Source organism: Apteryx rowi, unplaced genomic scaffold (genome assembly GCF_003343035.1).
Source record: "Apteryx rowi isolate R43461 unplaced genomic scaffold, aptRow1 scaffold_1204, whole genome shotgun sequence".
NCBI classification, from domain to species: domain Eukaryota; kingdom Metazoa; phylum Chordata; class Aves; order Apterygiformes; family Apterygidae; genus Apteryx; species Apteryx rowi.
The window spans coordinates 92,215-114,579 of record NW_020447425.1 but is presented as its reverse complement, the minus strand read 5'-3'; the positions used below and the strand labels follow the sequence as shown (position 1 = coordinate 114,579).

The following is a 22,365-nucleotide window of genomic DNA, read 5'->3' as shown; positions in this document are numbered from 1 at the left end:
TCTCTCTCTCTCTCTCCTTCTCTCTCTCTCTCTCTCCTTCTCTCTGTTGACCAAGAGCACAACACCAAGCAGGAGAGAGAGAGAGACAGAGAGAGAGACAGAAGAAGGAGTGTTGGTAGAAAATCGTCTTGTCAGAACATGCGCATTTCTCTGTATCCTTAGGAATTGCCTGGTCAGACCAGCACAGAGAAATCCAAAAGTGCCCAGGAGGTGAGTTCTGGTGGTGGAACTGGAAGTGGGGTGGGGACTCCTGCCGTTCAGGCCTTTGGGACTGTGGGCCTGGAAGCAGGATCCTGATGTGGGCATGCAGGGATAGCTGGGGAGGAGGGAGAGGGTGTGGGTCTTGGGGACATGGCTAGGGTAGGCGGGGGTGAGGCACTCATTCGGGGAGATGTGGGGAGAGGGATTTGTGTCAGCTGCTGGATGGACAGTGTGCCTGGTGTGGCTGTCGCAGGTGCCGCAGCTGAGTGGACTACACAGCCCAGAGCAGCGATCCTTCCGTGAGAGACAGAAGTATTTTGAGATTGAGGTGAAGCAACAGCAGATGGATAAGCCTCCTAAGCGTGTCTCCTTGGTAGGAGAAGATGACCTGAAGAAGATGAAGGAAGAGGAAGGTATGTTAGAATCTGTGCAAGGAAACTTGGCCTATTCCAGTGAATTCTTTCTCAACGGAAGGCAAGTGAGAGGGCACACACTAGGAATCCAACACCTCCAAAGCCAATGAGTGGCTATTAATAAGGCTTGGTGGTAGCTTGAAGTACTTGAATTTTAAGGAGTTGTGTAGATGCTCCATTGTTACCATGAGGACTAGTGGAGGTGCTGTCTGGAAATGGTCCTGGGCATCACGCTCTAGGTGACCCTGCTTGAGCAGGGGGTTGGACTGGGTGATCTCCAGAGAATTCTGTCATTCTAAAAACATTTAATAGAACAGGATAAGCAGCATTATTACTTTGCAGTTATGTTGGACAGGTCAGAATACCTGCATGCTTGTAGGAGTCTGTAGAAAACAGCCTGCTCACTGGCCCCTTTTGTCTCTCATCCTCTTGTGATTTGTGTCTGCCCACCTGATGGTTCCCATTAGTTCAATGCCATATGTGGGGCTTTGGCACTGGCACTCCAGGCTGTATTCCCTCAAGGAGGCAGGTGGGAAGGTCAGGCACAACACATGTGTGCAGATTCCTAGGGCTTTCCATTCTGGGGGAGGAGGTAAAAGGGTCTGCACACAACTTCCAATTTGAGGATAAATAAACTCAGTATGATGAGCTGCTGGAAACTTTTATTCTGTAGAGTGTCCAGGAATGCTGAGAAGTGAACGTCTTTGAAATTATAACTCTAGAGAGTTGTAGGAAAAAAGTTTAGTGAATAAGGAAGAAGGGATTGAGGAAATGGGGTTGAGCTTATTACACCTGAAGCCTTAATGGATTGGAGGAGAAATAAATGCATCTGTGGAGAGAATATAGAACAGCAGAAATCTGCAGGGACGATAAGCATAAGGACCTGCCCAGAGGTTGCATCCCTGTGGGGTTTAGTGAGCACTCTGTGCTCTAAGATGAGCCTGTGTTATTTTGGCAGCCCGAAAACTGCAGCAGAAACGTTCCCTTCTGTTGGAAGAAGAAGGGGAAGAGGAAGAGATGGTAAAACAGGCACCTGATATGAGCCTGCAGTCCAGTGTCATCATTGAAGGAGTTGAGTACAAGATTGAGAGGCTAAATGGAAGGAGCATCCAGGCCCCAGCAACTCGGTAAGACAGACTGCTAGCTCGGTGCCACCCATGCGTTCACAGCAGTATCCCAACATCAGTAATCTTCAGGGAAGAGGGCTGGACAGCATCTCCTCTTGGAGGTAGAAATGGGCAACATGCAGTTTTTTTCCCAGCTCTTTCTTTTCAGAATAGCTCCTTCAGTTCTGCACCTGAGTATATAGAACCACGGATTTGTGGAGATGGGTAACTCAGGATAAGCTCTGATGCTGAACCTACCACAGCTTTGCTTTTTTAAGCTTTAGTTTCACGGTTCTCCTGGACTTGTTCTCCAGGTTGCGTTGATGTTGTTTTCCTTATTCTTGGCCGTACAGCTGGGGAATGAGAACAGACTTCTCATAAGACCTCAGATAAAAATAAAGCTGTGGTAGATTAAAGCTGAAGCTCCTGTTTTTGGACTTGCCCTTGTCTGACTCTCTCTTCTGAGTCTATGGTAAGACATTCTTCTTCTCACAAACATTTTCACTGTCAGTATCGCAGTGGCTGAAAACATTCATCCTGTCATTTTGAATCTTGTTTCTCGCTGTTGTTTCTGTCTTGTCTGTGTTGAGGAACTTCTCACAACATGAATACAGTTAGACCTTCCACCTCCTGTGCTGCCCTTAGCTCGTTACTTGACAAACCTAAAGAAAGCAGCAGCCAAATGCAAACCAGCTGCTTGGTTTGATGTGAAGGCCTCTGTTTCCCTACCTTTCACATAATGAAACCTGGGAGGTTAGAGCGCACTAAGTTTGGCTCCATCAGATTGCTTTGCTCAGTCAGCAGTGAATTTAACAGGGGAAAGCTCTGAAGGTGGGGCAGCCTGCAACTACCAGTGCTTRTCTGTATAAGACTAGGCAACTGCTGGTTTAAGACTTTCAGTTGCATATTATTTATGCTCAGACAAAGGAGAGGCAGTGGGATAGACTGAATTTGTGTGTTTTGAAATATTTTTGTCATGCTAGAACAGAAGCTGGGATTCAATCAATATAAATTTGAACAGTAAAAGTAAGGGCTCAAACTCATGATAAACTTGCTGACTGCCAGCAGTGCTGCAGTAACTGTGTGCATGTTCTTAACCTGTGGAAAACACGTGATGTAGGTTTATATGATCTCCTTTCATTTCAGGTCAAACTGAGTAGTGTCTGCGTGTGCCACAACTTAAGAGTGCAGACGGTAACTGCAGTTCTGCTGATCTGATGTGTGCAGTAGTTTGATCGTGAGCATAAATCCTCAGTGTCATGCAATTGTGCATGGAGTGGCTACACTGCGAGTCAGTGCTATGGGATCACTCAGGATTTGTCCTTACCCCAGGCTTGCATTCATTTACAGCCCAGGAGCCTCATCCTTTGTTAATGTTCATGCAGATCTGACACCAACAAAAGAAGAGCAGGGAGCAGCCAGGCTGCCAGTTACATGATGGCAACTAGGAAGAGCCAGGCTAGAACTGCGTAAGAACTTGTCAGCAAGTACAGTGCATTAAGTGTGTGTGTGTGTGTGTGTGTGTGTGCGCGTTAGTGGAAGGCACATGGTTGACCTCCAAATGAAGAAAATGAATTCTGAGGTTAGGTAGGGAGAGCTTGAACTGTATGAGATCAACAAGCAAACATTTGCAGTAGTGGAGACAGACCTGTTGAGCAAAAACCCAAGTCTGTCAAAAACCATGTCTTCAAACTGAACTAGCTGTTGCTTCCTGGAGCTTGGATCTGTTCTGAACATTCCCTGGGAATGCCAGCCTCTAGTACCATTAGCTGACATGCTTGTTTTGCTCTAGACTCTCTGAAGCCAATGAGAACAGCAACTCACAGAGGAATTCGCTGGAAGAGGGAATCAAGTCAGAACAGAGAACCAGCTCTGTGTCTGGGTAGGTGGATCAGCAATGTCCTTTGCCTAAGAACTGCCAGATGATGAAGCAGGCAGCTTCTGCTTTTCAGCAGATACGGGGCATGAAAGGAAGGATTTAGTGGAAAAGGGGAAACTGCTTGGAACCAGCTTTTTAGGAGTAACTGACCTTTGTGTTCAGAGTCCTTCGTCCATCTCCCAAAGCAACTGTCCTGTACCACATCCAGGTTCAAGGACATCGATTGGGAGTGTTGGTAATCACCTTTATCTTGGGAAGAACAGGCAGATAGAGTTGTGGTGGACCAGGTCAGCCTATCTCTCACTGCTTCCCTCTCTCCCCAGGTTGAGTCCGTTATATCTTGGAACAGGGGATCCAGTGGCACCTGTGAGGACAGCCAAAGCTGAACGGCGTCACCAGGAGCGACTGCGAATGCAGAGTCCTGAGCTCCCGAGTGGCCAGGAGAAGGAACTTTCTCCAGCAGAGCGTCGTGCTCTGGAGGCAGAAAAACGAGCAATGTGGAGGGCAGCACGGTGAGATAGAAGAATCTTCCCTGTTCTCTTCAGTAGGCTAGTTCAGGAAAAAGGGAGCTGCTGTGTGTCTTTTCAGAATCTGTGGTACTAAAAACAGGGAACGTACAAGCCTTCCTAAGACAGATGTTAGAGGAGGCTATCATAGCACATTGCTTCTGGTCAAACAGCGCAATGCACCCACTGCCTGACTGAGCTCGTCTGCTTCTGACGTGCACGAGTGAGATGTCGCTCTTACATTTCAACAGCGCTTGCACAATCATGAGAACAGTGGAGTTTTATAAAAAACATGACTCAAACACACTTATACGGTGGTGAATGTATCACTTTCCTCTCGGCACACAGTTCCTCACCTCTTTTGTAACGTGAAGATGATACTTAGTGAAGCTGCAAGGCAACAGATTGAAAAATGAAAAAGGGAAAGAGCATTTCTTATATTTGGTGTTGCTAGACTGGAAAACTTGCTGAAGCCAAGAAGTTAGCAAGACTTGGGTAATTTTATCCAGCTGTTTCATCAGCTATGAACACATAATTAAACAATTGTTTTGGGAGAGAGGATTTCCTACCTCAGAACGTAAGACTGGAAGCTAGTCCAGGCCTTTACTGCATCACATAATGTCTTTCAAAAAGTGGTCAAGCTGCTTCTAAAACTAATTAGTTTTCTTCCCTGAGTGTTCTATAGGAGGTTGTTCAAAGGATAATCTGAAACCAGTCTCTTTTGGAGTTTGAATGAGACCTTCAGAGGAACAGGGCTGCTAGAGACTCATCCTTGCCAACCTGTTAGATAGGACAGTGGACAGATTGCCCTGAGTTGTGATACCACCTTGCAATTCCAGTGTTTGTAGGTCAGAAAACTGAACAGGTCACTGAAAAGCCTATCTGTTGTATGAAACCGTAACTTAGAAGAGATTGAGTTCTGTCATCTTGTAGCATGCTTAATACACCTTTGAAACTGACCCTGCTTTGAGCAGCTCTTGGACCAGGTGATCTCCGGAGATCCTTTCCAGCACAAATCATTCTGTGGTTTTTACTCAATAATCTCTTATCCCCCTGCCCCCTGCTAATGGAGACGCCTAGATACAGGCGCAGCAGTGAGTCAACGTCTTACCACAGTGTTCGCTGTCAGGACTGTTTTCTCCCCATGCTGCTGTTTCATGCTCCTGTAATGCAGTGCCAAAAACTATAGCACTATATCTGCTGCTCTGACTTGCTGAATATTGTGCTTTATTTGGCATTTCACACCTGTTCTAGTTACTGCTGTTCTCATGGTTTCTGTTTCACACGTTTTCAGGTAGCATCATTTACAAATGAAGTTCTGTATTTTCACATTAAGCAAGGATTTTTCTTTCCTATTTTTCATAGAGAATGTAATGTTTTTATCTTATTTACAGTATATTTTCTGAATAGAATGGATTTTCATGTAACTTTTAAAAATTATTCAAAAACAAGTCCTCTAAAGCAGCCAAGAGAGAAAATCTAACTCTGAAAAAAAAAAAAAAAAAAGTTTCAAGTATATATTTGGACAAACTAAGTGATTATTATTAAGCAAACTATGTTTTTCCTGAGAGCTCACACAGAACCAATCACTCCAAAGTATTACTTGAGGAACAACTCTTTTACAAAACCTTAAAAAAGGGAAGAGAATTTGTGAACTGTTCTTGCTGGAGTAGAGGCACTGTCCTTGCATTATAGGGCTACAAGTTGGGCAGGTGTTGGAGAGCTAATGTGTGCTTGCAAAACATTGCTCAGAAGAGGTTGGGCTGAGACTGAGGTGACCGGATCCAAATTCTTGCTCTGCCCTATAGTTCCTTATGACCTTGGGCAGATCACCGGATCTTGCTGTGCTGCAGATGCGCTCCTGAGAGATGAGTGTAATAGCACTTCTCTGTCTCTCAGGAAAGCTATGAGCATAAACACATTAAAGCTGAAGTTCAATATGATGTTGTGGAAGCACCATAAAGCTGAAGTTCAATATGATGTTGTGGAAGCACCACAAAGTCAGCAAGCGTAGGCTAATCTAGCAGGGAGTTGCTGCTCACTCTTTGCACCTAAAAAATGCTCCACTGTTGTATTTGACCTAGCGAAACAGAAGTTGTCTGTTAGGCTGTCTGAAAATCAACATGACTGTGCTTTGAGAGGTGATAGATACTGATCTCTCATCCCTTCCCAATTAGAACCCCATGCTTTTCTCTCCCTCATGCCTCCACTTTCCATGCTTATCTTCTCATACTACAGGGCAGGCTGTATGAGGTGGTATCAGCTCTGATTCCTTCCTAAACCTGAACATGAAAATATCCAAGGAATGCTAGAATAAAAGTTTTGTTTAAGATTGATATAGAATGGAAGACCATGACATTGCCCATAATACAAACCTTTGAAAGCAAAGTAGCTGTGAGGGCACTGCTCGTGTGTCACAGCGTGTGTACCAATTGCCTCAAGAGTCTGTATTCTTACAGGAGCTTGCTGCTATTGCCACCAGATGAAGAAACTTCTGATGCTGAAAAATAAAACAGCATTCTTTTTTTTTAATGTTAACATTATTGACTCTTGTAACAATACCATACACCTGCTTATGGTTCTGGATCAGCTGGGCATTTGCTGAAGTTGCTTAGTGCACAATGAAAGTTTCGCATTGCACTGTTAGAAGGTTTAGTGAGTGCTGAGTATAGTGGTTTTGTCTACTGTGTGCAGAATAGAAATCTCTGCATTCCAAACCTTCAATCTCATCCCTTTTAAGCATGTTTTGTTTGTGGAAAACGAACTAGTGAAGGGAAGGCCATTCAGATGTAGGAAGGTGCACTCCAAGGGGAAGCCACTTGCCACTGCCTTGGTTTTGAAGTATCAGATCCAGTCTTAACATTTTTAAGTTCTGCAGACCAGGTCCTCAGTTCCATTTTGCTTCTTGCAACACCTTCCAAGGTATTGCTTTTTCCTCAGTTCTCAGAGAAGGGTCTGGCTGATTCCTTGGATAGGGCTAAGGCCTTGCTTATTCTGGCATCGGCAGGAATCAGTCAGTCCCCATAACGATAGCTCCTCTCTGTAAGCCAACGATGGGCACTTGAGCTCAGTGTGTGCTGGACTGTCCCCTGCTACCTCACATCTCCCAGGATGAGCTGTTCTTCTTAGGACCTGTCTTCTATAGCTGAGCAGGCACAGTGACGTGATAGCAGGCAGCCAGGGCTCAGGTCCTTGTTCCGGAGATCCCCAGGCAGTACCGTATGTGCTGCGTGGGAGGGAGGACTAGGTTGCCCTGCATATGGTGCTGCAGCCTCACTAACCTGTATTTTCTTTAAGTGCATGCCACTGACTTTATTACTTTCCTTCTAATCTTCTGTCTTCTGATTCTTTCCATTTCTCTGGTCTGTGTGCTGTCACTCCTGACCCCCTCGGTTTGCATGTTCTTGGGCTTTCCTTTTGCGTACTCAGTCATCAGTGCCTTGCCAGGACATGTGTGCTCTTTTGGGACAAACACACTGGCACCCATGCTGCATAAGTGGTCTGAGCACACACAGCTACTGGCATTCACGCCATAGGAAGAGTGTGATTGAGAAGGTACAGGCACATATCCAGAAGTGACAGGAGGTGTCCAGAAAGGGCTGTGTGCAGCTTGGCAGTCTTCCCAACATGCAAGTGCTCTTTTATGAATGCATTCACCTTTTCAATTGCATGTGTTCCCGGACCCGTGGCAAATACAGCCCCCTCCGGATGCGCTTGTCCATTTTGCATCCCTTTTTCTCATGGTCAAGCAATGGTGCATGTTAACAGATGATCAGATATGTGTATGCAAATGCACACTAACAGCTGTCCAAATGTTTGCGTGTGCCCATGCGCATGCACACACCCACACAATCATGCCTTGTACTCACTCAGTCAGCTTCACACATGCACACATACACAGTTCTTTGCAGCTACCTGCTGGGCCCTTTCTGTTGGTCTGCTGGGCCTTTCTAGTCATCTTCTCCCAGCACGTGAGGAGGGCAGTCCCTAGATGCTGAGGCTGTAAAGTCTAACGCTTCTGGGCACGTCATCCCAGATTGCCCCTGGAGGATCCTGCTTCTTCTGCAGCAGTTGGTGTTGGACAGGATCAGATATAGGAGCCCGTTGTAATCGAGGCTACCGCTTTATCAGACGCATATTTTTTCTCACCAGGGTATGTTCCTTTATCTGTTTCTTTCTTTCCCTGCGCTAATCTGCTGTGATGTTCATCACCATCATCTCCTCTTCCTCTTTCTCCTCCTCCTCCTCCTCCTCCTCCTCAGATCCTCAGCTCTTGAAGACAGTGTTAAACAGTACGAGCAGGATCTGGCCAGGAAGTTGTACCAATCCCGACAGTGGGCACCTGCTCCTGGGGCCAGGCCAGCTCAGATGCCTAGTCCAATGCAGAGTCACGTCTCAAGAACCCCGGGGTCAGGAAGCCAATCCAGGTGTGCACAGCCCCTCCCCTGCCAGCTGCATGTTCAACAACCCCTGTCTGTATCCCTGCATCCTAGTGCAGCGCTCCCAGCTGTGTCCTGTTACAGCCAGGGAGAACATTTTAGTGTGGCTGCTGGTGTTCCTTTTGTTGAGGTCCCACGGACTACTGGCAGTTATCTCAATGAGAGTGAGATGGAGGGATGCTGGGCTTGTCTGATATTTGGGAAGCAGACGCTTCTGAGAGCTGAGCCCACATCTTCTTAGGTAGCTCATAATCTCCTCATGGCAGAAGAGGGTTAAGATACAACACACTGAGAGCGCAAAGGAGACTAAAGCCCATGAAAACTGATCCTCCTCATCTGAGCCCTGGCAGTTCGCCTCCCTCCTTCCTAACTTGGGTTGCTCTCCCATCATATATGACACCTCCGGAAAGGCCTACAGCTTCTCAGTGGGTTGGTGCTTAGCTCTAGGTTTTGTCTGTTCAAGGCACTTGGCAGTGTGTGTTTCAGGACATTACTGTCTGATGACAGCAAACCAAGCTGTTCTTTCCTACTCTGAAAGTCTGTCTCCCTCAGGAAGCCAAGGGGCCAATGTGCTAATCTCACCTTTCTGCACTCAGCCTGTTGTCTGTGGTCTGGCTGCTTGGTACAGAAGAGGGTATTGGCAATGTCTGATGTCTGTTTCTCTCCACCTCTTCTTTCTGAGGCAGGATGAAGTCACTTGAACAGGATGCTCTTAAAGCCCAAATGGTTATTGCTAAGTCCAAGGAGGGAAAAAAACGCAGCACTCTGGAGCAGCTGGCAGAGTCCCCTTCACCTGCTCCTACCCCATCACCAACGCCACTTGAAGGTATTGTATAGCTAGCTCTATCTCTGAGGAATAAAAGTTATTGCTTCTCTAGCTAAGCTTCTCTCTTGTGATTGAAAACAGACCTGCTGAAAGCAGTTTCCTCATTCTGCCTGGACTGGAAGGTCCTTTGGGGGCATATGACATCTCTCAGCATAGGGATAGTCCTGACCTATAGAAAAGAGACTTAAACATCTGAGGTACGGTTCCAGGGAACCAGAGCAGAAGAAAACCCAGCATCACGACCAAAAAGACAGGAAAGAGGCACTTGTGCTGAGGAGACGGTCTCTTTCCTGAGCATAGTCTTTTATTACACTTATATGTTGCTAAATGGCAGGGGAAGTGTTGTGTGTAATACAGCCATTCACTAAATAGTGCTTTCACATCTTATTTTGCAGACTGCAGTCCCAGGAATGTCACTTCTCCAGGAAGGCTGGTATGAGATACTTCTGCTTACTTCTGTTATTTTGCCTATAATCCCGGGATTTGTCAGTCACTGACCTGGGGCGTGGATCATGCATCTGAGCCACAGGATGCCTACTTAAATACTTCACCCAGGTCTGGTTGCATGATGTGCAGAATGGTGATGAGAACTCTGCAATACCCATTGCTAGAAGCATCCCCATTTTTAACAACTGAGTTTTAGAGTCTGGTTTCTGCTTCCCTGTTTTATTATTCCACCCCTTTCTTCTCAATTCTTTTCCTCCATCTCTGCATTCAGAAAGTCTTTCATTACAGAGACTTCACCTGCTTGTTTTCTTCATAGCATAAAACTGAGAAGTCCGGCTGAAATCAGCATCTTGCTTTTTCTAGACACTGTATAAATGCAACAGGATTGTTGCAGATAGCTTTCAAAATTAGTAAGACGGACAAATAGAAGACTGGGAACAGCTGCACAGAGGGGACACGGCTTTTCCCAAGGTCACACAAGTAGAGCCAACTCTGGATTGAAATCCTGGCTATGCTAAAGCTATCAGAAATCCTGCCACTAATATTTTTATGAAGATAGATAGGGTTGTTACCTAACTTGGTGTGCAGTTTGCTGGAGCACATAATGCCTTCTCTGCAACTTGGTGCCCCCGTCCTGATGCCAGAAGAGATAAAAGACAATGTCCCAGAGATGCCTCATTTTCAGAGACTGTATTCAGGCACGCCTTGCCGCTAGCTGAGAATGACGCTCTGCCTCTGCTTTTGTCTCTGTACAAACCACTCTGCTTGCTGCTGTTTTCCCGTCCGTTCCTCTCCCCTTACTCTTTCTTCTCTATTTCCTCTCTTGCTGTCCTTTCTAGTCCCTGTCCGAAAAGAAGTTTGACTACCGGGAATTTGCTGCTATTCCTTCTTCCAAACCTGTTTACGAAATCCAGGTATAAACTGCATGCTGAATTCCTGCCAGCTACTAGATTGGTTAGAGCCTGATTTGATGGTAGTGCCTGCAAATGCAGTGATGACCTAGAGTAGAGGTTGAACCACTTGAGGAAGTCCTCTTCAGAGGTCCTGTCTGTGTGGGAGGCAAGGACGACCAGCCATGCTGTATAATTCAGTTATTCCTGGAGACTTTATTCGAGTGGGATTGTGAAGAAATTGATCCAGATGGTTTTAAAACTAATGACAAAGCCTTTGCAAATATAAAGCAGCTCCATCTTCACCTTAGAGCATCATTTCTCAGTGCTTTTAAGGTCACCACATTTGGGCATGATACAAGCCCATGGCAACTCTGGCAAACTTCTAGAGACAATCAGTTGATGATTCTGAAACATTTTAAAGTGAAAAATGAGAATTAAAAGGGGCAAAACCCTACAAAACTGATTGCCAACAAGTTGCAAATTGGAGCAAATTTAATTTCAAACTAGAGTGTATCCAGCATCCTGCCAAAGAAACAGCTGTGCTGACAATTGCCATATGTTGTAACTCTGCTGTAGATGAATTGTGAAGTAATCATGTGATGAGAGCACACCAGGCTGTGGGGTGAGTGCCTTGGCCAGGTTCTTTTGGGGGAAAAAATACTCATTTCATTTAAGCTGCCATGTCATTCCTGTAATCTACCTCTTATTTGTCTGGGTCTGTCATTGATTGCATTTGTGACAGTTGATCTGAGTAGACACTATGCATCCATAATACTTTTTTTTTTTTTAATGAAGACAATGAAGTGGTAATATTAGATACCTGGGGTTACATTTGTGTTGTGCATGGAGAGCTAGCAAGTATTGCCATGTTAGGCTTTAACCTGCTCTCATGACACAAAGATCCCAGGTCCAGAAGGTCTTATCCCCAAAGTCAAGCTGACTTTAGCAGAATTGCAGTTGGAGGATTCTTAGGCAGTTGTTCAGTGTTCGATTCATATTTTTGCCTGACTGTACTTTTACTGGTGATATTACCCAGCCTTTGGTAGTCACTCATCTTTTTCTCTAAGAATCCTTTCCCTTTCAGCATGTGTACCTGTCCAGGTTCTGTACCAAGCATGCTGAGGGCTGGCAACTCAAGCCCCGGTGTCCAGGGGCCAACTCTGGACCACCTGAGTTTCCCCAAGCCTCTGCTGAGGTCGTAATGCCACCCTCTTCATGCAGCTGAGAAGCTGCCTCCAAAGGGTAACACTACACCTCCAAGTCATCAGGCTCTTCCTCTGGACCTCTCACAGCAGTGCAGTATTTAAGAGACTGTGTCTCTTCCTGGCCATCGTCACACAAGTATGTCATTCCCTTTGGATCCCTTTTGCTATTTGGCTGGACTATGAAAAGCTCCTCAGCAACACATGCCAAAATCATCACTGTCCCCTGTGCTCTGCTCTCTGCTCTTCATGAAGAGCATGGCTTTTACCATGCCTTCACTTTATTTCTAAGGCACTAAATGGTCTGAGATAATCTCCCCTGCTTTCCTGCCTCCCCCTCCAGTTTTGCTGGTTGCACGAAACAGACAAAGCTTATATGGAGATGAGCATGTCTTGGACTTCTCACAGTTGTGAAACTTCTGCAGTGCTTTCCATATAAGTGCATAGAGCCCTCATCCTTTATCCTGCAATTAAGAATTACACCCCCTTCTCACTTGTGCTGTTCTTGAGCTGAGCAAGGAAAAGACCCCAAACAAACAGATGTTGCTCAGTAGTGGCCAGAACTTTCAGAAGAGTTTGGCATTATTAAGCTTGGATACCGAGCTCTTCTGAAACCCTATCCTCATATTTGTATAGCTCAGAGAAGTGTTTAGCTCCTCAGCATAAGTATTGTGTACAAACCTGGAAAGATAATAGAAGAAATAAATGCAGCCATTGTGGTAAACAGAGCACCTTAATAGAGAAGCTTGACCTTTCTGTCCTTGAAGCGCTATCCACAGCTAGATTAAATTCTCTATTTAAGCAAAATAACAAGGGCTTGGGACATTTATGCCTGTCCCCACAGTAGAGCTGATTCTCAAGCCAACTCAAGTTCATGACCATGACCAAAGTTGTTGTTTTCATGGTGTTATGACTCTGGTCTGGTGAACTACAGACAGCTGTGGTTGTTGGAAATGGTCTTCATTTTGTGAAGGCTTTAAAGTTAGCAGAAAGTGGTGGAGTTTCATGATTATCACTTTAGCCTTCTCTCCAAAGCTGTCTGTTAAGATGTCCTTCATCTGCTAGGTTGTAAGTACATGTCAGTTCTCTACGCACACCCAAATACTGAAGAAGGTTGATTTTGCCTATGAAGCTAGGCCTGGAAACACTGCAGATGCAGAATTAGGATCCAAGACTGTCAAAGAAGTGTAAATTTCTCATGTCTTGGCTCTCATGTTTCTGCTCCTTTTCTTCTTTATGCTTTCTGCCTTTCCTGTCACTTCCTTCCTGCACCCTTTCCTGCCCACTCAGAAGTACTAAGAGGACAACTCTGCTGGGCAGAGGCACTTCTCATCCTGCAATTCAAGCAACAGGCTACTTGACTTCAGCACGAAGGATTAATGTATTATCATGTGCATTCACAGAGTGTCATGCCCCAGCTGCTGTATCACCAGAGCCTTTGAGGGCAAAAGGCTCTCTCTAGGGTGCTGGAAGGCTAAAGGCGGGTAATTACCTGACACTAGTGTTACAGAGGTAGATGCTCATATATTCTGCTCTTTTCCAGTCACCTGATGCAGCTGATGATCACAGATACGTAGATGACAGAAATAACTCAGGTAAGTTGATGGCCGAGGCGGGGGGTTCTCCTTGTACTACTTGCTTCCCATCACGGTTGTAGAGGGTCCCCTTTGCTTGCCTGTGGAATCAGCACTGAGGACGTCGGTTTCTTGCGGCTTGAAGCAATGTTCTTTTTTTGTCCCATTCTAGAATGAACCCTCCAAACTCGTCACATTGAGTTTTGGGTAGGATTTTTGCATTGTGCTTTAGTGATAACTAACTTGCTGGGAATGATGTGTAACAAGCATGCCTAGTTTCTTCCTGCTTTTTGTTCTGGAGCAAAGAATGGGCAGAACATGGACGGGAAGTTTTGGCCTCTGGCAACTGCAGTAGGTAGATAACATACATTGCTCAGGGTCTGCCTGAAGCCCGTGCTGCAGGCAGTCAGCTTCTTTGCTCTAGCGGAAGGTAAAGGCAGATAAATTGCTCCTGGTTTAGGGCTTCAGAGCATTTGGATGCTCGAGTACCCAGGTGACTTGCTAAGTCTGACCTCATGGATCTGTGTGCTAGGGGGCCTAAATAAACACTATTGAAAGCTTTGCTGTATCTGTTCAGGCCATGCTGGCTACTGTATGTCTTCCTGTCTCCAAGTATAATAGAGAGGCTCAGACTATCTCCTACTTCTTCCTGGGTGGCTGTTGCAGTAGCGTGGAGCTCAGCAGGGCCTGCTCCTTAGTAGTAGTTTTGTTTCTTGCAACATTTAGCACTGGTTTTCTTCTGCCTATTTGGCAACTGTTTTTTTCCCCTTTAATGTACACAAGAAACAGTTTTTCTCTGGGTTTTATCTTGGTAAATCTCCTGAGTAAAGACTGCACTCCAGACAGCTGATTCTTGTGTTGGCCATTTCCAGAAGGAGGTTCTGCTGCAGGGATCCTCAACTAAAGCTCATTTTCCTGCAAATAGTATCTTGTTCATCTGTCAGGGTAAATCTCTCAACCCTGGGTTTTCTTTTCTGAGACAGTCCATTCAGTCAATTTATAGAAGCATCAGGAATTAATCAGCACTTGCACAGGGATGTCAAACCTTGCTATTGCCTATCATCAGTCTGTTGGGACCTCAAACAGAATAAAAGCCATATTATCAGATGATGAAGAAAAAAGACCATGATGCTCTATTAAGAGCTTTTTGACCTAGTCTTTAGGCTAGGTAATCCTTAGATCACCACTGTCTGAGGCTGTGATATGTGTGAGGCAGCAAAAAGCATGCAGGTTTTCCAAAATTCAATCTGGAAGGATAGCAGATTAAGAGGCAACTATGCTATTTTGATATGGAACAAAGCTCTCAAGTTTTGTTTTGTTTTGTTTCCTATCTGGTTCTTTCAGGCAGTGCGGCATTTCATTCAACATATAGACTTTTTTTTAATTCATTCATGGAGCCTACATAAATTTTTGGCAAGCTCTAGCATCTGTATCTGGAATAAAACCCTCCTTTTCAGCATCAGTTCCAGCCTCCTGCCAGTCCTGCTTTTGTCTCTTTTCAGATATACTTCTCAGAATACATGGAGAGTATATTTGAATGAAATATTTTTCTCAGGAAAAATACTTGAGAGTTGGAGACATTTTTATTTGCAATCTGTCTTACCATAAAAGGAAAAGGAAAGAAAACCTTTATCAAAAAACCCTATGTCTGCGCCCCACTGCTCCCAGCCCCACCCCACCCCCCAACACTAGCTTCATTGGCAGCTCCCAGCATTTCAGGCACCAGTTTCTACAATGATTAGGTCCAGGTGAAGTACCCTCCTTCATGGTGGCCAAGGATACAAAATTCTGCTCTATGCCACAGCTAATCAGACGTTGTAATGACTCGATTTACATCTGTGTTAGAGTCTGCACAAGAAACTGCTGTGCTCCCATCCCTTTAATAATGCTAAATGTGAATTAATGTTTCCAGAGTTATATAGCTAGTCCTATATATGCTTGCTAAGCTTTGAGGGATTCAGGGTTCCTATTGAGCCTTTCACATGTGTGTGAATTTAATACAGCTTTAAAAATGTCTAATTGTTGCAACTGTTGTGACACTTCTTCTCTGTATCCCTTTACCGCATTAGGGTTTTAATCAAAATTGTCCTTGATCAGGTAATTTTGGCTTTTTGACCATATGATAAACTCATAAGCAATTCCTCACCTTTATGCTAGAAAACTGTTATACTAGAATCTCCAAGGATATCTTACTGCTGACTGCAGGGAAGTATTAGCATATCTTTCTTCTTTACATCTTTTGGAACACCGCCATTAGCTTCCTGCCCATCACAGATGGGCTCTAAGAAACAGTCTTTCCCATTCTCAGATCTGACTTCATGGTCTGCAGCAGACTCCTGTCATTGTCTTTTTAATTTGTTTGTTAAAACATTTATTCCAATCCATTCAGGAGGCCATGAAGTTAATGAACCAAATAATAGTATTTGTGGGGTGCAGTGGTACCATGCTATGTGCTTGATTTCCACATCACTTAAAGCCAGAGGCTTGTGCCTTCCAGTCTTATAACCGTCAGGTTTCAGAAATATGTCCTTAATAACAAGCAGCAGGTCTTCCTAAGCCAGTGTCCTGTCTGCCTGAAATGGATTTCTTAGGGGGGAGACTGTAGGAAACAGAGAAAATGAGCTTCCTTACATGCACCTTCTCTATTTTCTTTAATCATGTATTAATTACGGTTGTCTTAAGCCAGATATTGTATCTGGATCATCAGTGGAACTAGCCTTCATAAAATTGTCTAGTCTTTCTAAACTACTTATTTTTTATCTTTTATGACACTTTGTGGCATTAAGTTCCATAATTAGGCATTTTGTTTACACTAATTCTGTTTCCTGGTAACTTCCTTGGTTCTCGTGGGATGTAGTGAGTAACCGTGTCTTACTCACGCTTTCTATACCATTCATGCAGGCCCCTAGCGTAGCTGCCATCAGCTTTCTTTCTTCCAAGCTGAAGACTCCTAGTTTCTCTTTGTGGGAATCATTCTCATAGCCCCTCTATGGACCTTTTCTATTTCTTTTATGCTATTTTTGAGGTGGTGAAGGAAAACATGGCTACAGGCACTCTTGCAAATGTAGGTACACGATGAATTTATGCGGTGGCAGAATAATGTTTTTTGTTTTGTTCTCCCATCCTTTCCAATTTCTAATACTCAAAAGTGAAATGGTATTGCTGAGCACTGTGCTGATGTTTTCAGAAAGCTCCCCCTAATGACTGGAGAATCTGTGTGGACTGGTAATCTCATTTTAAGGATGTTGCATTTTATATGCAGTCAGGATTATGTTAATTTACCTTTACTGAGCTTGAGTTTCATCCAATAACATAAGAAAAGAGTTAGTAGAGGCTGGCTACCCCAGTGTTTTGTGTCTGGCATGAGTCACTGGCAATGCCAAGAAAAGAGCATAAAAGAAGATCAGCATATAGTGATTCTTTCCAGAATACTGCCTGAGACTACCACAATCTGCGTTCTAGCACTTTTTAAGCCAGAGGCTGTTAATTTTAGAGTTAATTTGTTCACTGCTTTCTTGAGTCTATATACATTTGCAGTAAATTTCATATGCCATGTTATTGCCCAGTCAACTCTGTAAAATCCTAATAAACTCTTTTGTAGTGATGTTTCATTTGACTACCCAGATCCACAACTTGGAATCATCAGCAAACTTTCTCAATACAGTCATCTTCACTTCTCCTCTCACTCATCACTTACCAAACACTGACTGTACTACAGATAACAATCTGCTTCTAAAACAGAGAAGGGTTTCTTCCTACACCTTTTCTGTGTTTTAGTTACTTATTAATCCACTAAAAGCCATGCTTTTTATCCCATGGCAGTCTATTTTCATTAAGAGCTTTGGCTGAGGAACAATCAAAAGTCTTCTGCAAAGTCCAGTATGCTTCTTTGAGATCACACTTACCTGCATGTTTGCCATTTCTAGTGGGTTTAAGAGGCATGACTTCCTTCTGTGGAAGCCATGTTGACTTCCCTCTCACCCAAATCTGGATTTTTATCTGCATGTCTATGTATGCCTTTCTTTTATACTAGTTTGCCTTGTTTGGAAGTCAGTCATCTGCTTATCGATTATAGAATCCTTTCAAGATGTCAGATTTGTCATCTACATTCATTTGGTCCTGAGGCCTTTTCAAACAACAGGTTAACAATACAGGTAATAGTTCAGGAACAATTCTGGACTATAGCAAATACTCATACTTGGGTCCTGTAATGAGGGGGGCATTGCATCTTGGAGTCTGGCTCTAGAGCAGAGGGAGGGCCACTAGGTACAACTCAACGGACTGTGCTCCGCTGCTCTAATATATCCTCATAGATTTTTTGTATTTCAGGTTCTGTACTAAATTCAAAAAATGTGGAGAAGGGCTTCTCAGGAGCCAGTTTGTACTTGAAGAGAAAAATGTGTGATTTAATGGAGCTTTTTCCTTTTTACACAAGTATCTCACAGTCATTGCTCAAGTCAAACTACTGCGAATGGCAGATGTCCCAGGTGCATGTCAAAGCTCCTGGGCTAAGTTGCACCAGTTCCTTTCAGGAAGGCAAAAAGCCACTGTAACAGCAGTGTACTGCAGCTACAGTACACATCCCTAAAGGGCCTGAGAGCAAGTTAACAGAGGGGCTGCCCTGACACAATATCTTTTTTTGGTGAGTTCCTTTGGTGGAGGACACAAGTCAAAGTCTAAATTTACAGAAAAGACTTCGTCGTGCAACTTCAACATTAAGCAAGGCGAAGGTGCTTGCCCCCCTCTCTCTCTCTTCAGCTGCTGCATACCATGCAGGTGCTCACATTGCCCTTTAGTGCTTGATGCTGTTAAAACTACTGAAATGCTTGGAGCACAAAGATACACCTGAGTCCTTTCAGCATACTTGTTTTTCCTAAGGCTGGGCACTTCCTTATTGTTTTCAGTGAAGCCTGAGTGTTAGGGATAGAAATCTTCTCAGGCATGTGAAGTCCTCAAAATCCATAGCAGTCAGTACATGAACTACACCTAAAAACACCAACAGAAAGTAGTGGGCACTGGACTGGTTTAAACGACATCTTAAAGACTTAGGTGTTAAATTTGAGATAGCACGGGGTATACCTTTATGCCCATATCTACTGCATCAGCTATATACCTAACCTACCACTTTCTCCTAAAACCTTAACTTTTTGTGTCTACACAGTTCTCCAGGAGCAGGACGGGCAGCAAGAGGACGAGGAAATGTTACTAACACATGATTCATCAACACCTACTGCATCAGCACTTGAAGAAATGGCTCTGTACAGCAGCAAACGCAAACTCCGGCACAGCCGGCGCAGTCTGGAGGCTGCTGTCCCTACGTAGAGGATCCGACGCGCCTGGGCAATGGGATAGCCCTGCACAGGGCTCTTGAGCGTCCTGTGCTCCAGGGACAGCACCGGCCTGCCTCCACAGCTGCTTCCTGGACTCTGGATGGGAACTGAGCACCCCAGGGAGCGTTGTGGTCAACTAACGTCCTTTAAGGCTGTGAACCGCCCTCTTTTCTCACCCCGTAATGCACTGGGGCATGTCCTAAACAAAATGGGACAACACTAGACTTACTGATGGCCAACTGAGAGGAGGTGTGGGTAAGACAGTGGGCAGCTGCAGTTTGTTAGCCTGTAAATATTTGGGGGGGTGGGGAAGGGTAGGACAGGGAGACCATAAGAGTGAGAGTGTGGGCGGCTCCAGTAGTTATATTTCCTCAACTTGGATTTTTTTAATGGTTAATAGGGGAGCGTCTATTCTGGTATGAATTTGAAGGAAGTTCCAGCCTTTACTGCTATTTAATTTCCAGTCTTTTGCCAAAAAGCATCTCCCTCCACCTCCCACACACAGTGTCACCTCACTTTCTTCTGGGAGTATGTGGAAATGGGTAGCTTTGAAGCAAAAAAAAAAAAAATTTTTTTTCAGTGAAGTGCCTCCCTCTGACACTGACACCTGTGTGCTCAAGCAAAGACTGAATGAGCAGGAGCCTGTGCCAGCTCTAGGAAGCATCAGCTCCATTCCACTTGCCTCTGTGAGAGCAGCTATCTGTTCCATGTAAGAAACTGCTCCTGCCAGTATTTTGTGCTCTTCTGGGAGACAGTCACCTAGAGGTACCCATAACTGTGTGTATCCCACGCACGCGGAGTGTGAGCCGCTCTGCATGCACACCGTACAAGTGTCAGGGGACGCCAGGTAGCTGTCTTTTGTCAGCATCATGATTGAGTTGGTGAACTGGGGCAGAAAGGAGAAACAAGCTGAAAAGCTGTAGTGAGAATATAGCAGTGTGCGTGTGTGACAGCAATAGGGGACAGAATAGTTGGGGAATTAGGATATGGTGGCAGAGGTAGGAGGTGTAAACAGCAGATAAGGTAGTGGGTTAGGATTCAGAAATGGGGAAAGGTAGGTGACATTGCTGGGGTTAAGTTAGGAGTAATGGGTTCTTACAGGTAGGAGGATACTAGTGGGTGAATCCACTACGTTGCCCACTAGCACTGAGATGAAATGTGATATTGAGGAGGTGCTAGGTATGGAGCTCTCGAGGAGTGCCTGCCAGGCAGAGAGCACAATGAAATAGGATGGGTCTGGCCTGTGCCTTGCAATAACTACACAATCCTGCTCTCTCTGCCAACACGTTGGCTTTAGGCCCCTTTCCATGCAGAACAGGGCAAATATTTGCTTGCCCATGCAAGACAAAAAAGGAGCAGGGGTGTGATTCGTTGTTTTCCTGCATGAAACAAGGGCTTAGAACAGATTCAGTATCGAGTGAGCTTTGCAAATGTGGAGGAGACGGACATTGCTCATAGCTCTGTTCTGAAATCAGTCTCCCCTGCTCTACTGCCCACTACTGAATTTTTTTTTTTTTTTTTTTTTTTTTTAAACAACACCTCCAATAGAAGAGAGAAAGGCATCTGAGCTTGGCAGTAATCTGATCCGTCTACCCTGATACATTGGTGCTCTCTGCTGAACCCCTCCAGCAGTAAGACCAGAGTTGTACCTGAAGCCTCTCAGTGACCGGATGTGGCTTGGGAGTGGCAGGCACTTCTGCTTGTATATTTGCTGAATGACTGGATGCAGTTTCTTTTAGTTGAGAATCTCCCTTCATGCCAAAATCAATGGATCATTTTAACTGACTTTGTATGTTTTAATTTTGCAGGGCTTTGAAGGGGGACTTCTGATAATCTCAAACTGCAGCTATGGCTGCTTCCATCATCAGCAAGTTGAGCTTTCCTTTTTAAATCTAATTTTAGCATTTGCTTTTTAACAAGAGCAATTTTGGAAACAATCCTGGATTGGTTTTGGTGACTAACTTGTGATTTTTTTATTTTTTTTTTCTTTCCCTTTGCGGTACCTGGTGCCAGGCTCTGGGTTCTCTCCCGTTCTCTCCTGAGAGACTCTGAGGGAAAATTAGCGCATCAAGACTGTAACTAGTGAAATTTGTACAACCAAAGAAATCTATTTTGTGGTTCAAGGATAATAAAGTTTACTTTACATTTTAGACCCTGTAGTTAGTGCAGTTTGCCCTGTGTGAGTGTCTGCAATTTCTATACCAACACTTTGGTCTCGATTATCAGTCAACCTATAATCTAGCAAACATACCACTGAGTTTTACTGCTTCTGTGTGCACAAATAAATGATCACATAAATTAGTGCTAGCTACCGGAATATCAAGATGAGCTGGTGTTACTCATGCAACCCTAACTGAAAGTCCTCTAGTGCATCTGCTATTCATTTCCTGCAGATTTTTTCTGAAGCTAATATGAAACTATGGCATCTGTGTTGGGAGGAAGAGAACCCAAAACAGTAACTATTAGGCTCATCTTCATAGTTTGAAAAGGACTTCATATTTTGGAAGCAGCAGATTCATTGGTCAGGGCAGAGTAGAGGTTTTTGCTATTGCAGTTGCTGTTATGATACACAACAGAAGACCTAGGAGTGGGGAAAGGAAACGGGGACAAACGGAGGAGATGATACATGCAGGCAACAGTGGTTTCATCATCACATTTGTCAGTGACATCTAGTCAAAAACATCCTGCTCAATGGCCTGCAAGAGACAGGGGACAAATTTGGGAATGACAAAAATCATCCCTTCAGTGTTACAGACCTATAAGACTAGTACCAACACTAATTGCAGAGAGACTAACGCCATCAGTATGAGGGGGGCATTAGGTACAAAATGTACCTGAGTGCTGTGGTAGCCGTGCTTTATATGCCCAGGCCTCTATCGGTAAAGGCTGCCAGATGTGACGCTGCCTTCCGTGGCAGGACTAGTCCGTTACTGATCCCTGCAAAGCCTGCTGCTCCTGCCCACTACCTTACAGGTGTGACCAGGTGTGAGCCTACACGCGCTCAGCTGTTTACAACACTACTCACAGCAAAAGAGGCAACAAGTATAAGGCTTTCAGTGCCATCCGAGCACCAGCACAGTCAGTTATTTGCTATCAGAATACAGTTGCTTTAGTACAGCAAATGGGCGGTTGAAAAGCAGCAGCAATATTAAAGGAATGTAATGTTAGGGATTAAAACCCAAAAGAAAGACATGAATTAAGTACATAAGTCCCTCAGAAGAAATGGTTTCTAGCTTCTAGCATCAAAATTCACAAATACCAAAGAGGATTTGCATGTAAAAGGTTTAGAAAAAAAAGAATTCAAACAATAAAAAGTGAAGAAGTAAACCCTGCAAAGAACTATGGTACTGTGACAGCATGCTTTGTGTATGTATGTCAAGTACAATGCAAGAGAAATTGTGGGTAAAATATGAACTAGCTAGTAAACAAACAGTGCTTGACCTTGGTGTGTCTTCCAGGCGACCATAACACCAAATGATTAAAAGAAAAAAAAAAAAACAAGTATTTTATCCATGAAGATAACTGGCCATGTAAAGGAACCCTTTGACT

The 22,365-nt window shown here is 44.4% G+C and overlaps 1 protein-coding gene across 9 annotated transcripts; it reads left to right on the top strand.

Moving 5' to 3' along the window:
• The first annotated feature begins 109 nt into the window (after positions 1-109).
• LOC112977893 (protein scribble homolog) lies at positions 110-20,966 on the top strand. 9 transcript variants are annotated; one of them, XR_003257688.1, is made up of 11 exons: positions 110-210; positions 455-614; positions 1,573-1,741; positions 3,513-3,602; positions 3,923-4,111; positions 9,231-9,370; positions 9,766-9,803; positions 13,456-13,507; positions 18,648-19,071; positions 19,397-19,581; positions 20,365-20,966. XR_003257688.1 is itself a non-coding variant. In XM_026090790.1 (9 exons), exons 2-9 carry the CDS (start codon positions 545-547, stop codon positions 18,806-18,808), a joined length of 909 nt encoding a protein of 302 aa, XP_025946575.1. In that variant the 5' UTR covers positions 110-210; positions 455-544; the 3' UTR covers positions 18,809-20,361. The 9 variants fall into 9 exon arrangements, 1 of the variants encoding a protein (XP_025946575.1); XR_003257695.1 differs by having other exon boundaries at positions 18,648-19,525; positions 20,830-20,966; XR_003257693.1 differs by having other exon boundaries at positions 18,648-19,525; positions 20,625-20,966.
• The last annotated feature ends 1,399 nt before the right edge of the window (positions 20,967-22,365 follow it).

Excerpts from the sequence above, each read along its gene's own strand:
- LOC112977893 (XM_026090790.1), top strand. The coding sequence starts at position 545 with ATGGATAAGCCTCCTAAGCGTGTCTCCTTGGTAGGAGAAGATGACCTG. Across the intron at positions 615-1,572 it reads GAAGATGAAGGAAGAGGAAG|CCCGAAAACTGCAGCAGAAA; the intron begins GTATGTTAGAAT and ends TTATTTTGGCAG. Across the intron at positions 1,742-3,512 it reads ATCCAGGCCCCAGCAACTCG|ACTCTCTGAAGCCAATGAGA; the intron begins GTAAGACAGACT and ends GTTTTGCTCTAG.